This window comes from Haematobia irritans, chromosome 3, assembly GCF_050003625.1.
Source record: "Haematobia irritans isolate KBUSLIRL chromosome 3, ASM5000362v1, whole genome shotgun sequence".
In the NCBI taxonomy this organism is placed as follows: domain Eukaryota; kingdom Metazoa; phylum Arthropoda; class Insecta; order Diptera; family Muscidae; genus Haematobia; species Haematobia irritans.
In genome coordinates this window covers 57,287,715-57,308,110 of record NC_134399.1, presented here as the reverse complement: position 1 = coordinate 57,308,110, position 20,396 = coordinate 57,287,715, and the positions used below count along the sequence as shown (strand labels likewise).

The 20,396-nt window shown below is 34.8% G+C and overlaps 1 protein-coding gene across 1 annotated transcript; it reads right to left on the bottom strand.

Moving 5' to 3' along the window:
* Positions 1-9,844: 9,844 nt before the first annotated feature.
* LOC142228557 (uncharacterized) lies at positions 9,845-18,445 on the bottom strand. The gene is made up of 4 exons (XM_075299014.1): positions 18,419-18,445; positions 17,114-17,221; positions 10,504-10,663; positions 9,845-10,446 (listed from the first exon to the last, which is right to left on the bottom strand). Exons 1-4 carry the CDS (start codon positions 18,443-18,445, stop codon positions 10,334-10,336), a joined length of 408 nt encoding a protein of 135 aa, XP_075155129.1. The 3' UTR covers positions 9,845-10,333.
* Positions 18,446-20,396: the final 1,951 nt, after the last annotated feature.

Sequence of the window (20,396 nt, the reverse complement as noted above, 5' to 3'; positions counted from 1 at the left end):
TCATTGAGTGTAAGGGGATGTTCGACAAACATTATCAAAGACAAATTTATTTTTACATTAAAAACAGGCATTTCTGCAATGAAATTAATGATGGATCGCCAATTCTGGTTGAAAATTAAAGAAATACATAAATCTAAACCAGTATTGTGGCAAAAACGTGGAAAAATTCCACTTCCAATCAATGGGAAAGCAGGCGACAAGTATTTTAAATTCATCAAGTAATTTGTAATATATTAAATGTGGATTACTTCAGGAATCATTGTTTTGACACATATACCAGGATTTTTTTTATTATTTTCTTCCATTTTTTCAGTAAAAATTGGTTTCACCCATAAATCTTCGTACAACTTCATTGCTTGTTTATGATTCTTCTTATTTTTTCATGTTGTCATCACATTTGTTCGTGCAGTGTAAGGGCAAAACTTGAACGAACACACAACAAATAGACGAACCTCTGTCGGAGTGTTTATCCGACCGTCTAAGGTCCGCTTAAAATGATACAAAACCGTGGAAATCGGGTCGTGCGTTCTGGTGTTATTGCGCCAGGAAGGAAAACCTGACGAAACGATTTCCACGGTTTTGTATTCGTTGAAAAGGTCTTGGGCTCCGTGCGGTTTATACCAAAGAAAATTCAAGAAAAGTTTCAACGGAAAAGCAGGAAAATATTTTTTTTGCATACATCGCATATTACAAAAATTAATAATTTGAATTCATCGCAGTTGCTTTTGTTATAAAATAATGTTATTTTTTCACATGAAAAATGTTCGGAGAACGTAGAGGGTTATTATGTGGTGAAAATAGGGTACCCAATTATTTGATATTTGGTGGGGGAGGGGGACATCCCCCTTGCGTGACTTTTTCCAAATTGGGCGAAAGTTCTGCGATTTGGGTGACATTTCCAAGGAAGGTTAGGGGTGATGTCTAGGCAAAGACCCGTAAATTTTTAAATACCTTTAATTTTTTTTTTAATTTTTAAGTACTTTTACTTTTTCCGATTTATTGGATGGCATGTTGAGGAGAAGTATACCTCCCCTTGACGGGAGCCACCATGGGTTAGCACGCACGCCTTGCACACACAAGGTCGTGGGTTCGATTCCTGCTTCGACCGAACACCAAAAAGTTTTTCAGCGGTGGATTATCCGACCTCAGTAATGCTGGTAACATTTCTGTGGGTTTCAATGCTTCTCTAATTGGTTTCACTGCAATGTGGAACGCCGTTCGGACTCGGCTTAAAAAAGGAGGTCCCTCGTCATCAAAGACAATATACTTAGAAAGATGGGAAATTGGCTTGCGTCATACCAAATGTTGCATTGACGGCGCTAGGTTCATACGTGTTTGTAATTTCTTTTATTACATGTTTTTAAATTAAAAACTTATTTTTTTAAGTTGGACAATTTTAAATATTGATCAATAAATTAAAAATTATATTTTCCCGTTTGTTCCAAGATATTTCCAACTCTTAATTTCTTTTTATTTGCATTTTAATGTGTCGAACCAAACGCGTAAACGACAAGTAGTGACCTAGCACCGTAAATGGCGCTAGGTCCTCAGCAGCAAATTTCCCATCTTCTTAAGTTTATTGTCTTTGCTTCTCATTGAGCTTACCATGGAATCGGCCAGCACTCATTAATGCTTAGTACTAAGTTCGTTTCTGCGAAAAACGAATATCTTCATATATCTCCGTAAATAGGGTCTCAAACCCAGGGATGTTAACTTATTTATGTGAAATAATATGACTGCCTATTTTTTCGTGCGAAAATTCCAGGGTTGTATAAATATATGTCTGAAAATGCTCAAAACAAATATTTCGCATTTATTCCGCTCTAATGCTTAGTACTAAGTTCGTTTCAGCGAAAAACGTTTTTTATATGGAGTATAACAGTTTTTCGTGCGAAAACGTGATCTTAGTACTAGGCTTAACGTTTTTTATATGGAGTATAACAGTTTTTCCTGCGAAAACGTGATCTTAGTACTAGGTTTAAGGTTGAATTACACACCATGCGTCAATCCGTGCGTTGATGGGAGGTTTGATTTTTTCTGTTTGCGGCAGACTATTCGAGCTTTTGATTTCAAAGAGAAATTTCAACTCTTCAATCATCGGACGCATTGAACGCATGGCATGTAATTCTACCTTCAGTGGTAAGAGATATGTTCACCAATGTGGTATCACAATGGACTGAATAGTCAATGTGAGCCTGATACATCTGGCTGCCACCTAACCTAACCTAACCTAAAAATATAACAATTATTAATAAATTTTTCTGATATAAATCAATATTTGTGATTAATTGGAGCTAAATTTGAGTCGACATAATCGGCGGTGGTGTCGACTACCATAAACTGGTCGGCCCTTTAACCCTAGAAAGTCAGCCTTATTTTTTGTACACTAACGTCATCCTTCGTTCATTTCATTTGGACTATGGCTTATTTCAAGACGCTATAATTTGCATCGTGAGCAAAAATGAGAACCAAAATTGAATTTGTTTTCTTATTCAATCCCAATAAACACAGGATGAGTGTTTTTCAAATGCAACAACTTTTCAGTTTGATGGTAAATATAATTTTCAACATAAATTAAACTTGACTTGAAATAGCTCATCTTCAATACATCTTCAAATTGTTTGCGAATTATTTCCAATATGCCAAAATGTTGACGAAATCTTTGAAAAGATGTTGAAGATAATATGAGAAAACTTTGACAAAACACTACCCTAAAATGCAACGAAAAAACCATGTGGTTTTCAATACTTATTTGTGCAACGAAGTTCGTGGTCAATTGCAAGAAATTAAAAAAATGGAAAATTTTAGGCAAATAACCAAATAGCTTATAAAAATAGGTAAGTGAAAATAAAAAATGAAATAAAACTTTAAGGAAGTCACTAAATGTATATCTCTTTGCAGAAAACTAAAATTATGGATTCTACGTTCTTGAAAACATTAAAAAGCTGACCGATGAAAAAATGGTGGACAATTAACTGGAACTGCTTCAAATAGTTTATAATAATTGGTACGTCAATATGAAAAATTAAATCAACACTTTAGAGAAGTCACTAAATTTAAATCTCTTTGCAGAAAACTAAAATCTTTGGATGCTACATTCTTGCAAACATTAAGAAGCTGACCAATGAAAAATGAGTCGACAAGAAAAAGTTTCCAGAAACATTACAAGTGCAACCAATTAAAATTGTTAAAAACAACAAATTATTGAAATCAACAACTTCTGGATGAAAATGTGCATCACATCGTCAGTTTAATTCATATGCTTTTATCAGTTTAAAATGGATATTTTGTGAATTCCTTCTGCTGGAAATCAATTCTAGCGCGCGGTCCAGTACGTTCCTAACCTAACCTAACCTACTAATAATGTTTAAGATATTTAAAGTTTTGTTGTTTGTTTTTTTTTTTGTTCTTATTTGTTGATATGTTTAATAAGATTATTATTTATCAATTGGTATTGTAGTGTATTATGTAGTGTAGTGTATTATTATATATTTTATTTTGATGAAAATGAATAAATTATACAAAATTCATAGAATTTTGGCTTTGACTTTCAATTTGAAGTGGGGATATCATTCATACATATTTAGGTTGAAAAGTATTTGCAACGATAGGGCTGTTTTCTTTTTGCACTGGATGCAACATTTGTATGGGCTATCCATAACATCGTTGAACTGGTGTTCTATCCAGAACATCTCATCAGTGCAAGTCGCGCCGATGTTGCCAGATTGTATTTGGATAAAGTGACGCTTCTTCGATTCACAATAGCAATTTATTGTGACTATTTTATCGAAAAACATGAAATTCAAAGTGATACAGTGTCATAAATAATCGCAGCAGTAAATATTTATTACTAATTGAAGCATTTCATACATTAAAAATGCAAGATTTCACTTCTTTTCTGTGATTGTTTTTAAACAGCTGATGTCAGTATTGCATATTTTTGGAGATGTCCTGGATAAACGAGTACTCTGTTTTATTTTAGTCCTTAACGGCTTAGCATATCCAGTGCTAAAAGAAAACAGCCCTGATGTTAATTTTGAATTTGACTCGCATCGACAATTGTTTGACAAATTATTGAGTAGCGATGCATTTCAATTTGAGGATAACACTTGAGATATTATTGCTAATGTGTTGAATTTCACTGTTGAGGGTAATGTCTGTTTTTTGTTGAGAACGCGGTTTTCTCAACAATTTTTCAACTTGAATATTACCCTAATCCTTTGAAAAAATGTTTGAAAAATTGTTGAAATTTAGCATTTTTCAAACGTTTGTGTTTATTGGGATGTGTTTTTAATTAGTATAAACAATGTGTTTTTAATTAATACTAACCTAAGTAATAGTAACTTAAATGTATCATTTCCCAGTCAACTAAAATGCATTTTAGGTCGAAAATTAAATTACGCGTCGTCAATTTGACGAAGGATGACTGTCTTGGGATAATTTAGTAATTTGGCGTTGTACAACTTTTCAAAAGTGATAGCTCCTTTCCCATGAAATTTAGATATCGTATACGACTGCTGTCTAATAGCCGGCACTATGTTCGGTTTTCGAGTTGAAAATCACATTATTTTCGCAATTTCAATTAATTTTTGTTTAAAAATTAAATTCTAATCCTTGAGATTAGTTAATTTCATAACATGGCGTCATTTGCAATATGAATTAACAAATAATTTATTTATTAATCTGATTTGTGTGAATTATATATAATACAAACGTAATGTAATCATATCGATTGATAAAACAAAATATAACATGGAGTGGTATTTCCGTAATAAACCTAGCAACCACCATCTAGCTGCTCCCTAGAATATAAATAATGTATAAAAATGTAATTTAAACACAAATGTTAACAAAATAAAAGCTGTATTTGGTGAATTACATTTTACAACCGTTGCTTTTGTACTGGACATCGGGATAGTAAACACAAAATAAAATGTAAGCAAACAGAGACACTGCAATGTTGCAAAACAAGCATTAGCACTTCATCCAACATCTATAGTACCGTGGTAGCAATGAATGGAATCACAACAATTATTTTTTACACTGATAGAAACAAGTCTGCTAAAAACAGCAGTCGATGTCTGCTGTTATATTTTTTACTTCAGGGTCTAACGAACAACAAATTGTAATATTTTTAGGTTATACATTTTTCCCCAAAGCATATTTAATAACCAAAAGTAATTTTTGGTATATTTCTGCAATGTAATATACTTACAAGCTCCTAAATGCGATCATTTGCGAACATTTTGTTTGCTGTTATTCTTCAATTTAATAAACATTCAGATTTTTTTGCAAATACTATAGATATTCATAAAATATTGTTTTAATTGTGTTACGATAGCCCTAAGTTGACATTTTTATTTGTTTCAGACAAACTAAAACATGTTTGATAAACATTCAGATTTTTTTGCAAATACTATAGATATTCATAAAATATTGTTTTAATTGTGTTACAATAGCCCCTAAGTTGACATTTTTATTTGTTTCAGCTAGGGCTGTCATTCGGGATCGATTTTTATAAATCCCGGGATTCGAGATTTTAAAATATAGAATCCCGGGATTTTTTCGGGATCCCGAAATTTTCGGGATTTTTAAATATTTTAAGTAATAACAATCTACAGCACCACAAAATTGTTGTAAATTAAACCAATTTAGTTTAATTCGATTTTATTAACAAAATAACATAAGAGTAAATTAAAAAAAAAACTATTTCAAATTGCTTAATACTAAATGCGCCGTCCAGACTATACGTTTATCCGGACGACGGTGTTCGTGTCGTACATATCCCAAATGTTATACGGGGCTTTCACCAAGCATGTTTTGGGGTTTGAAATGTTTTCCCTTTATAAGCACTTCAAAACGAGTCGTTTTCGCTATACTAAAAAACAAGTTCAAAACACAAGTTTTCCTCCAAAACACGTCAATTTTAGAATGTGAACCCACCTAATTTGGAATATACCCCGAATAACAAAGCCTATTCAAAATATATGTCAAAATATTGAAATAAGTTTCATAGAAAAAAGAATAAACAAAGGCTTTTAAGAACATGGATATGTGAAAATAGCATAAAAAATGTTTTCCCTTTGCGCTCGCGGTAATTATTTGGACATAGGTTGCATATATGTGAATTTCGAGTAAATGTGAATTTCTAGTTTCCATGGTAACTGTCAAACTAAAACATCTCAACCCGGTGTGAACGGTGAAATGTTTTGGAAAAACGAATGAGGAAAACGACTCCAATTTATTAATAAATATTATCATTATTAATAAATAATGATAAAAAGCCACAAATTTAACAAATTTCAATTTGTTTTTGCGGGATCCCGAAAAATCCCGGGATTTCAAATTAAAAATCCCGGGTGACAGCCCTAGTTTCAGCCAAACTAAAACATGTTTTATGCCCATTACAGACTATCAGTTATTCCGGACGACAGTGCTCGTGTCGAACATATCGCATATATTGGATACATTATCAGATAAGTCCGAAGGTGTAATCGATACTGCTGCATGTTTATGGGATCGATAACACATTTACCGATTATTTAGTCATCGCCGACAAGTCGTGTCGATCTGACACACTGCAAGATTCTTTACAAACACTGACATTCCGTCCGGAATAACTGATAATCTGTAAAGCGCATTAGTGTAGTCGAGCTTAAAAAGGCAGACAATGTTTGTTATTTCGGCAAACAGTGACTGCTTTCCTTTTGTTTTCAGCAGACTTTTTGCTTTTTTGCCCCATGTTCCGATATCCACTTCAATTCCACTTCCACTATTCATGTCAAATCCACGTGAACGTGAAAATTTGGTGTTCTTAATTCCACGTTCTTTTTTTAACTTTTCTGTAACTAGCTGGGATGCACAAATCACCCAAAAATTAACTAAGGCGGAAATCAAAATAAGTGGAGTCAATAGATTTATTATAATTTATTATTTTTTTAATTAAAAATGACGCAGTTTTAATAAAACTCATGTATTAAATATAAAACATTTCAAATTTTTTACGCGAGTTGTTGTTGTTGTAACAGTTTTTAATGTAGTTTCATCCATTTTGTTCTATGCTTGTGTAGTTCAGCTGGTAGCCAGATCAAGGAACTCTGCGACAAGGATGGGGTGTGTCCAGAGTGATCTGGTAGTGAGACGGGTAGGCTTAGCTGGGCAAGCAAAAAGGTGACGAGTGTCATGTGGCCCTTGATTACATATGGGACACACGTCAGCTACGCTGCTATCAATCACTGATAAGTATGAATTGAGGCGGCTGCACTTGCCTGATCTTAGTTGGGCCAAAACTACCCTTGTCTGCCGTGGGAGGTCTCTCTCCTCCGGGGCAATGGGCGGCGGTCGGACTCCGAGAACAGGATTAACCTTGTAGCTTCTCACCGCTTCAGCTACAGTATCCTCATGGATCCTGTTCAGACCTGTCTGGTATGCTGCCTGATCTAGAGGCTCTCTTTTTTAACGCTGGATCTCTGGCTCTAGAAGGTGAAGATCAAACCTTACATTCCTGGGTGGAGGTTGTCTATCCACAAGATGGTGATTCGGATGACAATTTCGATGGCAACCCAAGAGGTACTGCTTTGACAACATGTAGTTTTGTCGACGCACTGGGATGATCTTGGTCTCCGCATAAAGGTGATCCCGGGGTGTACTGCGGAGACATCCTGTTGCGGTTCTAAGGGCAGCGTTCTGACAGGTCTGTATGTTATTCCACTGCGTATCGCTCGTTTGAGGTGTCCACACAGGCGCTGCACAGTTTACCACTGACCGGCCAATTGCCTTATAAGGTTTCCTTGTCCGCACCCCAAGTGCTGCCGGCAAGCGACTTGAGGACCTTGTTTCTATCGCGGAGCTTATCACAAATTGCAGTGGCATGGGCGGACGACTTATAAAGACTGTCGAATGTGACCCCGAGAATCTTGGGGTAATTTGTTGTCGGAATTGTTTCGCCATCGACTCTGACATTCAACTGCCTGCGTACTTCCGCCGTCCATGTAGTGAAAAGTGTGGCTGAGGATTTGGTGGGAGATATCCTCAAATTTCTTGCAGTGAAATAACTGGTAAGATCAGCGAGGTAGACATTTAATCGATCGCAAATGTCATCAACAATGGGCCCGGATGCCATGATTGTGCAATCGTCCGCATAGGACACAATCTCGACGCCGTCAGGAGGGGGCGAAATCGAGGACAGGTAGAGGTTAAACAGTGCCGGAGATATCACCCCGCCCTGGGGAAATCCCTGTTTAACTCTACGGGGTTTTGACTTCTTGTCCCTGAATTCCACGTACGACTGGCGTCCACACATATAATTCAGAACCCAACGCTTCGCCCCTGCCGGTAGGGACGTGTTCCCGATGTCCTCGAATAATGTGGTATGGTTGACCGTATCGAACGCTTTCGATAAGTCAAGCGCCACGAGGACCGTCCTATGACACGGCTTGGGCTGGTTAAGTCCCCTATTGATATGTGTCGAAATGGCATGTAGGGTCGTCGTCGTACTGTGTACCTTACGGAATCCATGTTGATGGTGGGCAGCTGGAAAATTCTCCACAAGGCTGGGGAGGAGTAGTGCCTCAAGTGTTTTGGCTACTGGCGAGAGAAGGGATATCGGTCTGTACGATTCACCTTTACTCGAATCTTTGCCTGGCTTCAGTAGTGGAATCACTCTTCCCATCTTCCAGACATCGGGTATAATGAGCGATTCCAAGGACAAATTGAAGAGTCTGGTCAGGTACTCGTCGGCTCGGAGACCACGTATGCGACGAGTGGCTCTCCTTTTCGCTCTATCACTCTCGGGATGCTCGACAAACAGTCGGTTGAAGTATTTGGCGCATCTCTTCGGATCAGTCACAGTCACGTCGCCAAAGGTGACTGAAATCCCATCATCCCTTGTAGCGGGGTTCGAGAGGGCTCTCACTGTTGACCACAATTTACCAGTCCCTGTGCCTAAGTTACATTGCTTCAGGTGCTCTAACCAAGTGTTCCTCTTGTACTCGTCGACTATCTTACTAATCTCTAGATTTAGTTCTCTGATTCTAGGATCAGCAGGGTTAGCACGACGGCGTTCATCACGCCAACTACATTCAAATCATCGACTTGAATGTAGTTGGCTGGGTTTGTTTATGAGCGTGCTTCCTCTATCTTCATTCGTTCAGTTTGTTATTTTTTGGTTTCTCTTCAATCATTATCGTTGTTTTTGATTTCAGCTTAAAATCATGCATTGACTAAACAACAAGTGTAGCTTAACCAACAGAGGAAAAGTATGCTAGTCAAATTTATTTGGGCATAGCCCTATAGACTGCAAGATGGTTGGATGTACAGCTGTTTCGGAATTACCACATTCCTCATCAGCATCCTCTACTTGCAGCAAAATTAGATTTTTTGTTAAACTCATTTTATTTGCAGACACAAACTATAAACTACCTATTACAGTAGAATGGAATAAAAAGTAAAAACAATTCCTAAACATATATACCAGTCAGAAGATATTTTGGTTAATTTTTTTTATCGTATTTCGTGTAATATCCCTGCCAACATTTTTGGAATTTGACGACACTTCTGGGAATCTCCACCACGTCGAAAACAATCGTATACGATATCAAAAACTCCTCGGAAAAGCGCCGTCACTATTGAGAAGTTGTTCCACGTAAAAGTTACTACAAAAAGGTTTCGCATGAGTGCAATTATTAGGTGTCTTTTTTAATCAATTTATAACGACGCCAACAGGAGCCCCTTCAAAGTGTTAGACAAGGTCCGCTAGAAAGGATCGTTTAGGTGAGTTTAAAAAGGGTCTAAAAAGTGAATTTTAGGGGAATTGAAAAGGAGTCGTTATGGTCAAGTAAAACGATTGTTTTGATTTTTATTAATTTGAATAAAAATAGATTTATTGCAATTTATACGAATAAACTCACATTGAACATAACGGTGTACCAGTACTTAAATTAAATATTATTTGTACTTCTAGATTTCTTCTAAATATGGGTATTAAGTTCAAGTTTAGCCGCTAAAATCAAAAGCAAATCAGTAAAAAATAATAAAGTTAGAACTATTAGATGCAAATCTTATTATAACTTGATGGGGAACAGTCCAAAACAACTTTTCGTAAAGTTTATATTCTTTAAAATTGGTTATTAAAGAAAAGTCATTTGACAAAATGGCTAATGGCAGAACGGCTAAACTCGAACTTAATACTCACGTTAAGGCTGTAGCATATAATATGATAATGAGATTTTTATTGAAATGTATATAATTTTTAAAAACGAATTTATCGTTGTATTGATGCTGCTAAATATACGAATTGAAATGGACCATGATTTGACGTTTTGAAAAATTTGCTTTAATTTTTGGTTTTACGGCTAATTAAGCGATCTCTCGCATGAAGAACATGCTGCTGATATACTCTGTTGATGTCGGTGATTGTACAATGTGTATATTTTAAGTTGCAGATATCTAAGTAAGAAAGCAAAACATTAGTACGTTTTTAAGTAAAAAGAGTAATCAACAAACCTTTAATTATTTTGAATGAAACGAAATTTTGTATACTTGGTTTAGTTGGCGTTCCACGCCATGTTAGATTTACTGCTAGTTTGTCGCTTATCACAGATTTAATTGCGGCTCGCATAAAGGAAGGCATATCACTTCCCCCAACACGTTGTATTAAATTTTTCTGAAAATGCATAAATATTAAATAAATTAATATTATCGCTACAAAAACTACACCTAAAAAGAGAATGTAGGTTCATAGTAGAAAAGTTTTACTAAAATATTTTAGCAATTCCACATGATATGATTAAACAAATTTAAATTTTTATACCCTGCGCCACACTGTGGAACAGGGTATTATAAGTTACTGCATATGTTTGCAACACCCAGAAGGAGACGAGATAGACACATGGCGTCGTTGACAAAAATGCTTAGGGTGGGCTTCTGAGTCGATATAGCCATGTCCGTCTATCCGTGAACACATTTTTGTAATCAAAGGATTAGGTCGCAGTTTAAGCCCAATCGACTTCAAATTTGGCACAAGTATGTGTTTTTGGTCAGAATAGAACCCTATTGATTTTGGAAGGAATCGGTTCAGATTTAGATATAGCTCCCATATATATATTTCGCCCGATATGCACTTATACTGCCCTAGAAGCCAGAGTTTTACCCCAATTTGGTTGAAATTTTGCACTAGGAGTACAATCGGTAGTATAGTGAAATGTGCAAAATTTTATTGAAATCGGTTCAGATTTAGATATAGCTCCCATATATATATTTCGTCCGATATGAACTTATGCGGCTTAGAAGACAGAGTTTTACCCCAATTTGGTTGAAATTTTGCACTGGAGTACAATTGGTAGTATAGTCTAGTGTGCCAATTTTTTTTTGAAATCGGTTCAGATTTAGATATAACTCCCATATATATATTTCGTCCGATATGAACTTATGCGGCTTAGAAGCCAGAGTTTTACTCCAATTTGGTTGAAATTTTACACTAGAAGTACAATTGGTAGTATAGTCTAGTGTGCCAATTTTTTTGAAATCGGTTCAGAGTTAGATATAACTTGGCACAAGTAGTTGTTATTGATGTAGGTCGGATGTTATTGAAAATGGGCCATATCGCACCACGTTTACGTATAGCCCACATACAAACGGACCCCTAAATTTGGATTTCGGAGCCTCTACGAGAAGCAAATTTCATCCGATCCGGCTGAAATTTGGTACTTTACTTTTAGTTAATTTTTTCTTCTATGAGAGGATGTAATTTCGTCAATTGCAGTTAAAAAGTACAACAGGCCATTAAAATTTCCTGGTTTTAACAACGCTTTGTGGAAATTTCAAAAAGTGGAGTAAAATTAAGTTCAATTTTCGTGCGAGGTAGTTCATTCTTCCTATAAAACAGCTCACTTTTTTTCTGTGTAGTAAATTTTGTCAATATGTTATTTCTATAGAAAATTTTGTCAAAATGTTATTTCTATAGAAAAATTTGTCAACACTTTATTTCTATAACAAATTTTATCAAAATTTTATTTCTATAGAAAATTTTGTCAAAATTTTATTTCTATAGAAAATTTTATGAACATTTTTTTTTCTATAGAGAATTTTGTAGTTCCGTATAAATGCATATCGGGCGAAAGATATATATGGGAGCTATATCTAAATCTGAACCGATTTCAATCAAATTTTGCACTCGTGACTATACTACCAATTGTACTCCTAGTGCAAATTTCAACCAAATTGGGGTAAAACACTGGCTTTAATGGCCAGTGTCAAGTCGATAGCTTGTTTCGTTCGGAAGTTAGCGTGATTTCAACAGACGGACGGACATGATCAGATCGACTCAGAATTTCACCTCGACCCAGAATATATATACTTTATGAGGTCTTAGAGCAATATTTCGATGTGTTACAAACGGAATGACAAAGTTAATGTACCCCCATCCTATGGTGGAGGGTATAATAAATACTTAGGTCCAGTTTCTCAATGTCTTATTATTATTTATCGTGTCGATAAAATCCCATACAAAAAAAAATAGTAACCACACGGATGAAAAAGACTGTTTTTCATATGTTTGGCTATAAACATTATATGTTTGGAACACAAATTTTTAAACACAATATTTTTGAGTGCAAGCATATAATGTTCATAAACTAGCATAACATGTTTGGGACATATATGTTAATATGTTAGAACATATTATGTTTGGGACATAAAATGTTTTTAAATATAATATGCTTGGATGCAAACATATATTAATTTAGAAATAGCCTATAAACATATATGTGTTTAGTAGCTTGGAGCGCTATTTAACAGGGAGCGATATTGATTTAAGTTGGTGGTTGTTGCTTGTTATTACAAAATTAACATTTTAATTTTCCTTGGTCAATTGATCAGCTACTTCTTTGATCCTTACAAACTGTGTGGTCCGCTGTTCGAATCCCCGTCCGGCAAAAGGTAAAATTAAAATAAAAAAAAAATCATACAATTGAATAATTTCTTCTACAATGTTTGTATTACAGAAAAAGGTGCTAAGAACTAAAAAATCTCGTGGAAGTGAGAAAGATGTGGGGGAATATACAATTGGGCAGAAACAAAATTTTGAGCATTCAGGTCGAAAACCTATGTTGTTAGCACCTATATTACCTGTTTATTTTCATAATTCATTATGATTGTAAATATATAAATAAACAAATAAAATTCTGAGCACAATATTGTTTGGGAGAATTTTTTTAAGCATATAATATTTTTGGGTGCAAAATGCTTCCAAACATATTATATGTTCACATAATAACATATTGTTTTTTGGAACACAACATTTTTGAATTTGGATGCAAAAATACAAAATGTTTGGAACTTAGACTACCCAAACATATATTGTTTAGACCAATAGGCTTTCAAACATATTATATATTGGAAGAGATCAAACATATAAATGTTTGGGCAATAGCCAAAAATGTATATGCTTGAAGCAAAATATGTTTGGGAGTATATGTTACAGAATCGATTTTTTGTGAGCGTGCAGTGGTCTATCTTCCGATTAAATATTAATCGGAGGATGAGAATCTTGCCGTTAATAAATAAATTGTGGACATGTCAGTTGAAAACGATTGTTTCTATTTAAAATGTGATTTTTACCCATCTGTGTTGTTGTTGTAGCCCTTTGGAGTTGGAATTCCCGTGTTTATAGGGAAATAGGCATACTCCAAATCCCATTTGGAGTATTTGGAGTATCTGTGTTGATTTAAACAACTGACGTACGTTTCGTGTTTTGTTTCACTGGCACTGTTGCCCAAAGATTATCTATTTCCCAAGATGTACATATCGCTTGTTCTTTCTTGCCGATAGGTGCATGAGTTCATGTTCAAACCAAAGACAATCAAAGAGGAAGACATGAATTGGGCTTTGATAGTGTTAGTGACAAGAACCAGAGATTAGCCCCATACTTGTAGGAGAAGCACTTTGAACTTACTGGTTTGATGTAGACAATTTTTATTTTGCTATTTTCTCGAAAGTTCCCGAAAATTTCTGTGTTGATTGCACTAAATTATTAATAAAATGTTTCATAAAGTGTTTTGGTTCTTTTAAAAGTTAAAAAATTGCTAAAATAAGCGAATTAGATTTTGTTACGAATGCAAAATTAAAAGAGAAACCGAAAAAAAGTTGTAACTACTTATCGAACATGTATGGGGCTAATCTCTGGTTCTTGAGAAAAAAGAATAACAACATGCCCATTTCACGTCTTCTTCTTTGATTATGTTTGGTTCAAACATGTATGAAAGTATTTATTTGGATTTCGGTATGATATTTACGAAAGAAAGGAGGAAGCAAAAGTTATGAAAATTTGTCGATGGTTAAATTTAATAAGTAGGTCTGTTCCCCAATGTATGCGGTTAAAATGTTGGTCAATTGAAAGTTGGTGTGGAAGGAAATTTTCCCATCAATTATGTACAGGTAAGTTGACACCAAGGCTTAGAAGAAATTTTATCTAACAAGCTTCCATTTCTTTCATTAGGTTCAGTAAATGCTTTATTAAATAATGGCAGTGCCTTAAATATTATGCAAAGCACAAATCGACATTCAGCTGAAATCTTAAGTGTTCCAAATGACTTTGAACCCGAAATGGGACCAAGTACTTCAATGGCTACAGGTCAAACTACAGCAGCCCAAGAGCAACAACATCATTAGTCATTAGTGCTAACATTAGTCAAAATCCTTCGCCGCAACAAAATCAATCTCAGCAGGCATCAAACACTGCGGCATCAACACCGCTCCATAATGTTTTGTGTGTGCAACAGAACATCCCACCTTCTTTGCCTTGGGGCTATTTGGCTTTGTACCCATACAAACCACGAAAGAATGATGAATTGGAATTGAAAAAAGGTTGTGTTTATATGGTAACTGAAAGATGTTTGGATGGCTGCTTTAAAGGCAAGAATTGGAAAGATGTGAGTGGAATATTTCCGGGAAACTATGTGACACCCTTAAGAGCCAGGGATCAACAGCAACTAATGCATAGTTGGAAGTTAATTCCACCTGCAAATTGTGCCACCATATCGAGCCATATGCAAATGAGTAATCACACATTTAGCGGTAATCCAACACTACAACAACAATCAAATTATTCATCTTCAATGCGTCACGATTTGGAGAATATAAACGCCCGTCTTACCTTGGCAAATTTAACACCTCCCCAAGCATTGCCGCCTGATCTACCACCACATCATATGGGGGCAAGCACTGGAAATTCAAACATTCCACAACAAAATTTGTCTTCAAAGGAAACACGGATAAAGAAGCCAACAACTACAGGTTGTATTTCATCCTCATCATCATCATCGACATCAACATCATCCGCTTCGGCGGGATTGAAAAAAACTTTTTAACGCACATAAAATCAAGATCAAACTCGCCAGGGGCAGCAATAGTGGCTGCTTCAGCATTCCACAGCAACCACAAGTAAACCTACGCAGCAGCAACACCAACAATCACAAAGCGGAACACAACAACTCACATCAACAATTACTCCAGTGCATGTTAGGTAACTTTCTCTACCCATATAAAGTTAATATTACAATCTTTAATTTTTCTTTTTGTTACATCTTCAGGTCCGGCTCTTGTCCCAGTCAAATTTTGCAAAACACCCCCAATGATCGCAACCGTATTCATAATGAAAATAAAGATGAATCATCTATAGCTAAAGTCCAACACCAGCAGCCACCGCAAGCGGGCTACGGTTCTCAACGCATAAAAACTGCAAAAGAAAGACCATCTTTAGAAAAGTAAATGTAAAAATATTTTGATTTTATAAACTAATTTTTTTTTGCTTTTAACAGTTCACGACTTCAATTGATTCTACATTACGCACTATTTATGCTAATCACATACAACAGCAATCGAATGTTATGCCTAACAAATGTGGCCAACAATTGCAACAAACAATCCCCCAGCGGCTACGGTCATACATCGTAACTCTCACTCTTTGGATGCCTCGAATCTTTCGCAAATCCTATTTTTATTTACTTTGTTCAAGTATGCATTTGATGGCATAGCCTAGTAAAATAAGGACACTATATAATTGTATAATTGGTCGAATATAATTGGCGCATTAGATCCAACCAGGCTAATGAATAGTTTTATGTTGGTTTCTTGCTTCATTGCTTATTTTGATAGATTAATTTTGGCGAAATTGAAAACTTGAACTTTAATGCATAATAATAATAATAAATTATATAGATTTTAGTTATTCGTTTATTAATCGAAATGCTTCCTTAATTATACACTTAATATTTTCTATACTTTTTAAGTTGATATATCTCTGTTAAATTATATATAATGTACTTTACACACACACACCTTACCTAAATACGAATCCCAATGTTGATGCTTTAATGTATTACTTTGTAAATAGTATTTGGTAATCCAAGCTACCGCAACTTGCAAAATAACAAATTTCACGTGTTTTATGAAACTTATCATTTTTTAATATATATGTATAAATGGAAAATTAATTTACTAACTTTTTATATGTCGACCTACATTAAAGTAAGTAAGGAAGTTCAAATTTGTGTTCAGCACAAAGCTCATTTTTCGTCAACGAACATGTAAATTTTCGATTTTGGAGTGAAAACAATACCAGACATATTGCAAAGGCTACAAATGCCAGAACATACCTATGAATATTGGCAGTGGCAGCGAGAAGATATCCAATTTTTTTACCCAAAATGCAAGAGCTTAACAAGCATGACATGTGGTTTAAACAAGACGATATATATATCGTCTTGTTATATATATATCGTCTTGTTTAAACCACATACCATGCTTGCCAAACTCTTGCATTTTGGGCAAAAAAAAATTTGATATCTTCTCGCTGCCACTGTCAATATTCATAGGTATGTATATATACATACATACATGGATAGAAACATGTTCAACTTAAAGGCCGGTATTAAGTTCGCTTTATCGCGCTAAATGAATTTTTCCTCATATCATTCACCTTGAAGTTATTATCAAATTTGAAAAACAAGTTATGTTATTCTGTTTTTTAGATTTATTTTTGCTTTTAGTGGCTAAATTCGACCTTAATACACACCTTAAGTCTTTACAAAATCTAAATGAAAAACATCGTACTTACCAATTGTGTAAAATTAACGGCTTTCGAATTTAATATTTTAATAAAGTTATGACAACAAGGAAATTGCGCTAAAATATGCTTTAGTTTGGATGAAGCGAACAACTTAATCTGTAATATAAGAAAACAATTTGTTAAAAACTTTCTCAAATTAAGTTATAACAACAAGCAAAATTTTTGCAAACATTTTGTTGGCTAGTCGCATTCAGAGTATTTTAATTATATTAGAGAACTGCAATATAGTTAGTTTTTAGGTTTTTAAACTTTTTAAAAACTAGAAATTTTGTCCATCTATTGACTTTATTAACAAAAACGAAAGCCTTAAAACGAAAAGGGTTTAACACATGCTCTAAGTAAAACAAAATTACTATTAATTTACAAAATTTTAGGTTATAGGTCCTTTTCTATGGGACTATTAAAAAAGGTTGGTGAGGGATCAGGTATGTTATGATAAACTGATATCTTTTAAATTTTATCATGGCTAGTATTAAGTGTGATTACTGCAACTTGTTATGGGTCAAGTCAAATGTAAATGAAATTAACCTTAGGTCCTTACTGCCACACCATTGACCAAACCTCCAACAAACGAAAGACTGAATTTACTATGCTACCTATAAGGCAATTGGCCGGTCAGTGGTAAACTATACAGCGCCAGTGTGGACACCGCAAACTAGTGATACGCAGTGGAATAACATAAAAACCTGCCAGAACGCTGGCAGGTTTTCTTTTCTCTTGTCCTGTTAAACCAACCCGACTTACCGCCAGATCGCTCTGGACACACCCACCTTAGTCACAGAGTTCCTTGATCTGGCTACAAGCTGATGTACCAAAGCGTATTACATGAAATTGATGAAATAACAACAACAAGAAATATGCAAACTTTTTAATTTGTGTTAACTTATAAAACAAGGGAAAGTATTGGATGTGTATCAGTTCATGTTATAAGCTGTATTTTTAGTCTTTTACTTTTTATAACTTTTGTTTCCATGAACAATTGGCACTTAATAAAATACCTTTGAACACAATACGGTGAAAAGGTAAATTCCATCTGGAAGATATTTCTTTTAATTTTATTCTTTGGAACACGCACACCACAAATTTTGTAATTTTAGTTTAAAATATCACCAGATTGCTTTCTTTGCTTATACTTGTATAAAATAAACACTTCAATATTCACAATATACTTACAGTTGGTTTTGGTTTATAAAAGAAATCGTGCACTATGAAATCGAAACACTAACCAAATACTTTATTACATTAATGGGAACATAACAGTTACTGGAATGACAGTGCTGAAAACATACATACATGAGTCGCCATTACGATTGTAAACATTTTGTTTTTGTAATTTTCGAATTATCGCGAATCACTTGACAAACGTTTCTGTTGGGCGTCCGTGAAAAGGATAGCGATGAAAACAAACCTTGAAATGCTGGCAGGGATGCAAGTGTTACCTGACAGCATTTCAAAGTTCCATTTCATCCTCATCGCTACCACAGACTCGTAAATGGCACTACAACAATCGCCAACTGTTATGGGGGAAGCATATAAAAAGTACAAAATGTACATGAAAGTATTTTGCCATCACTATTCTTAGAAGAGCCATTTTATATTTTGTGAAGCGCCAAGCGCAACTAGCTTATTATAATTTATTTAAATAAAAAGGGAAATGAAGTACTGAAAACATATGCTTAATCCCTGCCAACATTTTTTGAATTTGGGGGCGCTTCTGATATTCCCCACTACGTCGAAAACAATCATATACGACATCAAAAACTCGTCGGAAAAGCGCCGTCACTATTGAGAAATTGTACCACGCCAAGTTACTACGAAAAAGTTTCTTATCAGTGCAATTATTAGGTGCCTATTTAGATCAATTTCGAAGGACGCCAATAAGAACCCCTGCAAACTATCAGAAAAAGTGCATTTTAAGGTAATTGTAGAAGAATCAATGTGGTCAAGTAAAACACGATTGTGTAGATGTTTATTGATTTGATTAAACATTTATAATTTCTTATAAATATAACATTTTTCGGTTTATCTCATCTCATTTAACATAATTTTTTTGCATTAATAAAAGAATGATGTTGAGTTTTAAGTAGCAAGTTACATATTGCAGCGTCTATCAGCCAGTTTGTTTAATTTCGATGGAGGCAGCGTGCCTGGAAAAATATTTGAAAAACGATCACTTTATTCTATTTGGAAAGTCGAAAATTGTTCACCATATACCTTTCACAATTTTAAGCGTAATATCTATGTTTTCAGAACTTTATTTTTTTTATTTAAATAAAATATAACAAGCTGGTTGCGCTTGGCGTTTCACAAAAAATAAAATGGCTCTTCTAACAGTAGTGATGGCAAAATACTTTCATGTACATTTTGTACTTTTTGATATGCTTCCCCCATCACAGTTCGCGATGGTTGTGGTGACATTTACGAGTCTGTGGTAGCGATGAGGATGAAATGGAACTTTGAAATGCTGGCAGGGATATTGTGAAAGGTATATGGTGAACAATTTTCGACTTTCCAAGTGGAATAAAGTGATTGTTTTTCAGATATTTTACAGACACGCGGCCTCCATCGAGAATAAAAACACTGGCTGATAGACGCTACAACTTGTAACTTGCCACTTGTAAATCAACATCATTCTATTATTAATGAAAAATTATGTTAAATGTATTGTGATAGTGGTATAAATGTTATATTTATAAGAACTTGTAAATGTTTAATCAAATTAATAAACATCTAAAAATCGTGTTTTACTTGACCACAATGATTCTTTTACAACTATCTTAAAATTCACTTTTTCTGACTGTTTGAAGGGGCTCTTATTGGCGTCATTCTAATTTTATTAAAAAAGGCACCTAATAATTGCACTCATGCGATACTCTTTTGTAGTAACTTGGCGTGGTAGAACTTCTCAATAGTTCTTCTCGCTTTTCCGACGAGTTTTGGATGTGGCATACGATTTTTGTCGACGTGGTGGGAATTCTCAGATGCGCCGTCAAATTCAAAAAATGTTTGCAGGGTAGTGGGGAGCGGCTAGATGGTGGTTGCTAGCAAAGACAATAAACTTTAGATGGGAAATTGGCTTGCGTCATACCAAATGTCGCATTGACGGCGCTAAGTCCATACATGTTTGTAATTTCTTTTATTTGAATTTTTTTAATGAAAAACTTAATTGTTTAAATTGAACAATGGCCAATTTTGAGCAATAAATTAAAAATTATGTTTTCCCGTTTGTTCGAAGATGTTTCCAACTCTTAATTTCTTTTTATTTTAATGT

Excerpts from the sequence above, each read along its gene's own strand:
- LOC142228557 (XM_075299014.1), bottom strand. The coding sequence starts at position 18,445 with ATGTTTACAATCGTAATGGCGACTCAT. Across the intron at positions 10,664-17,113 it reads CCGTTAATTTTACACAATTG|AAAAATTTAATACAACGTGT; the intron begins GTAAGTACGATG and ends ATGCATTTTCAG. Across the intron at positions 10,447-10,503 it reads TTCATTCAAAATAATTAAAG|ATATCTGCAACTTAAAATAT; the intron begins GTTTGTTGATTA and ends TTTCTTACTTAG.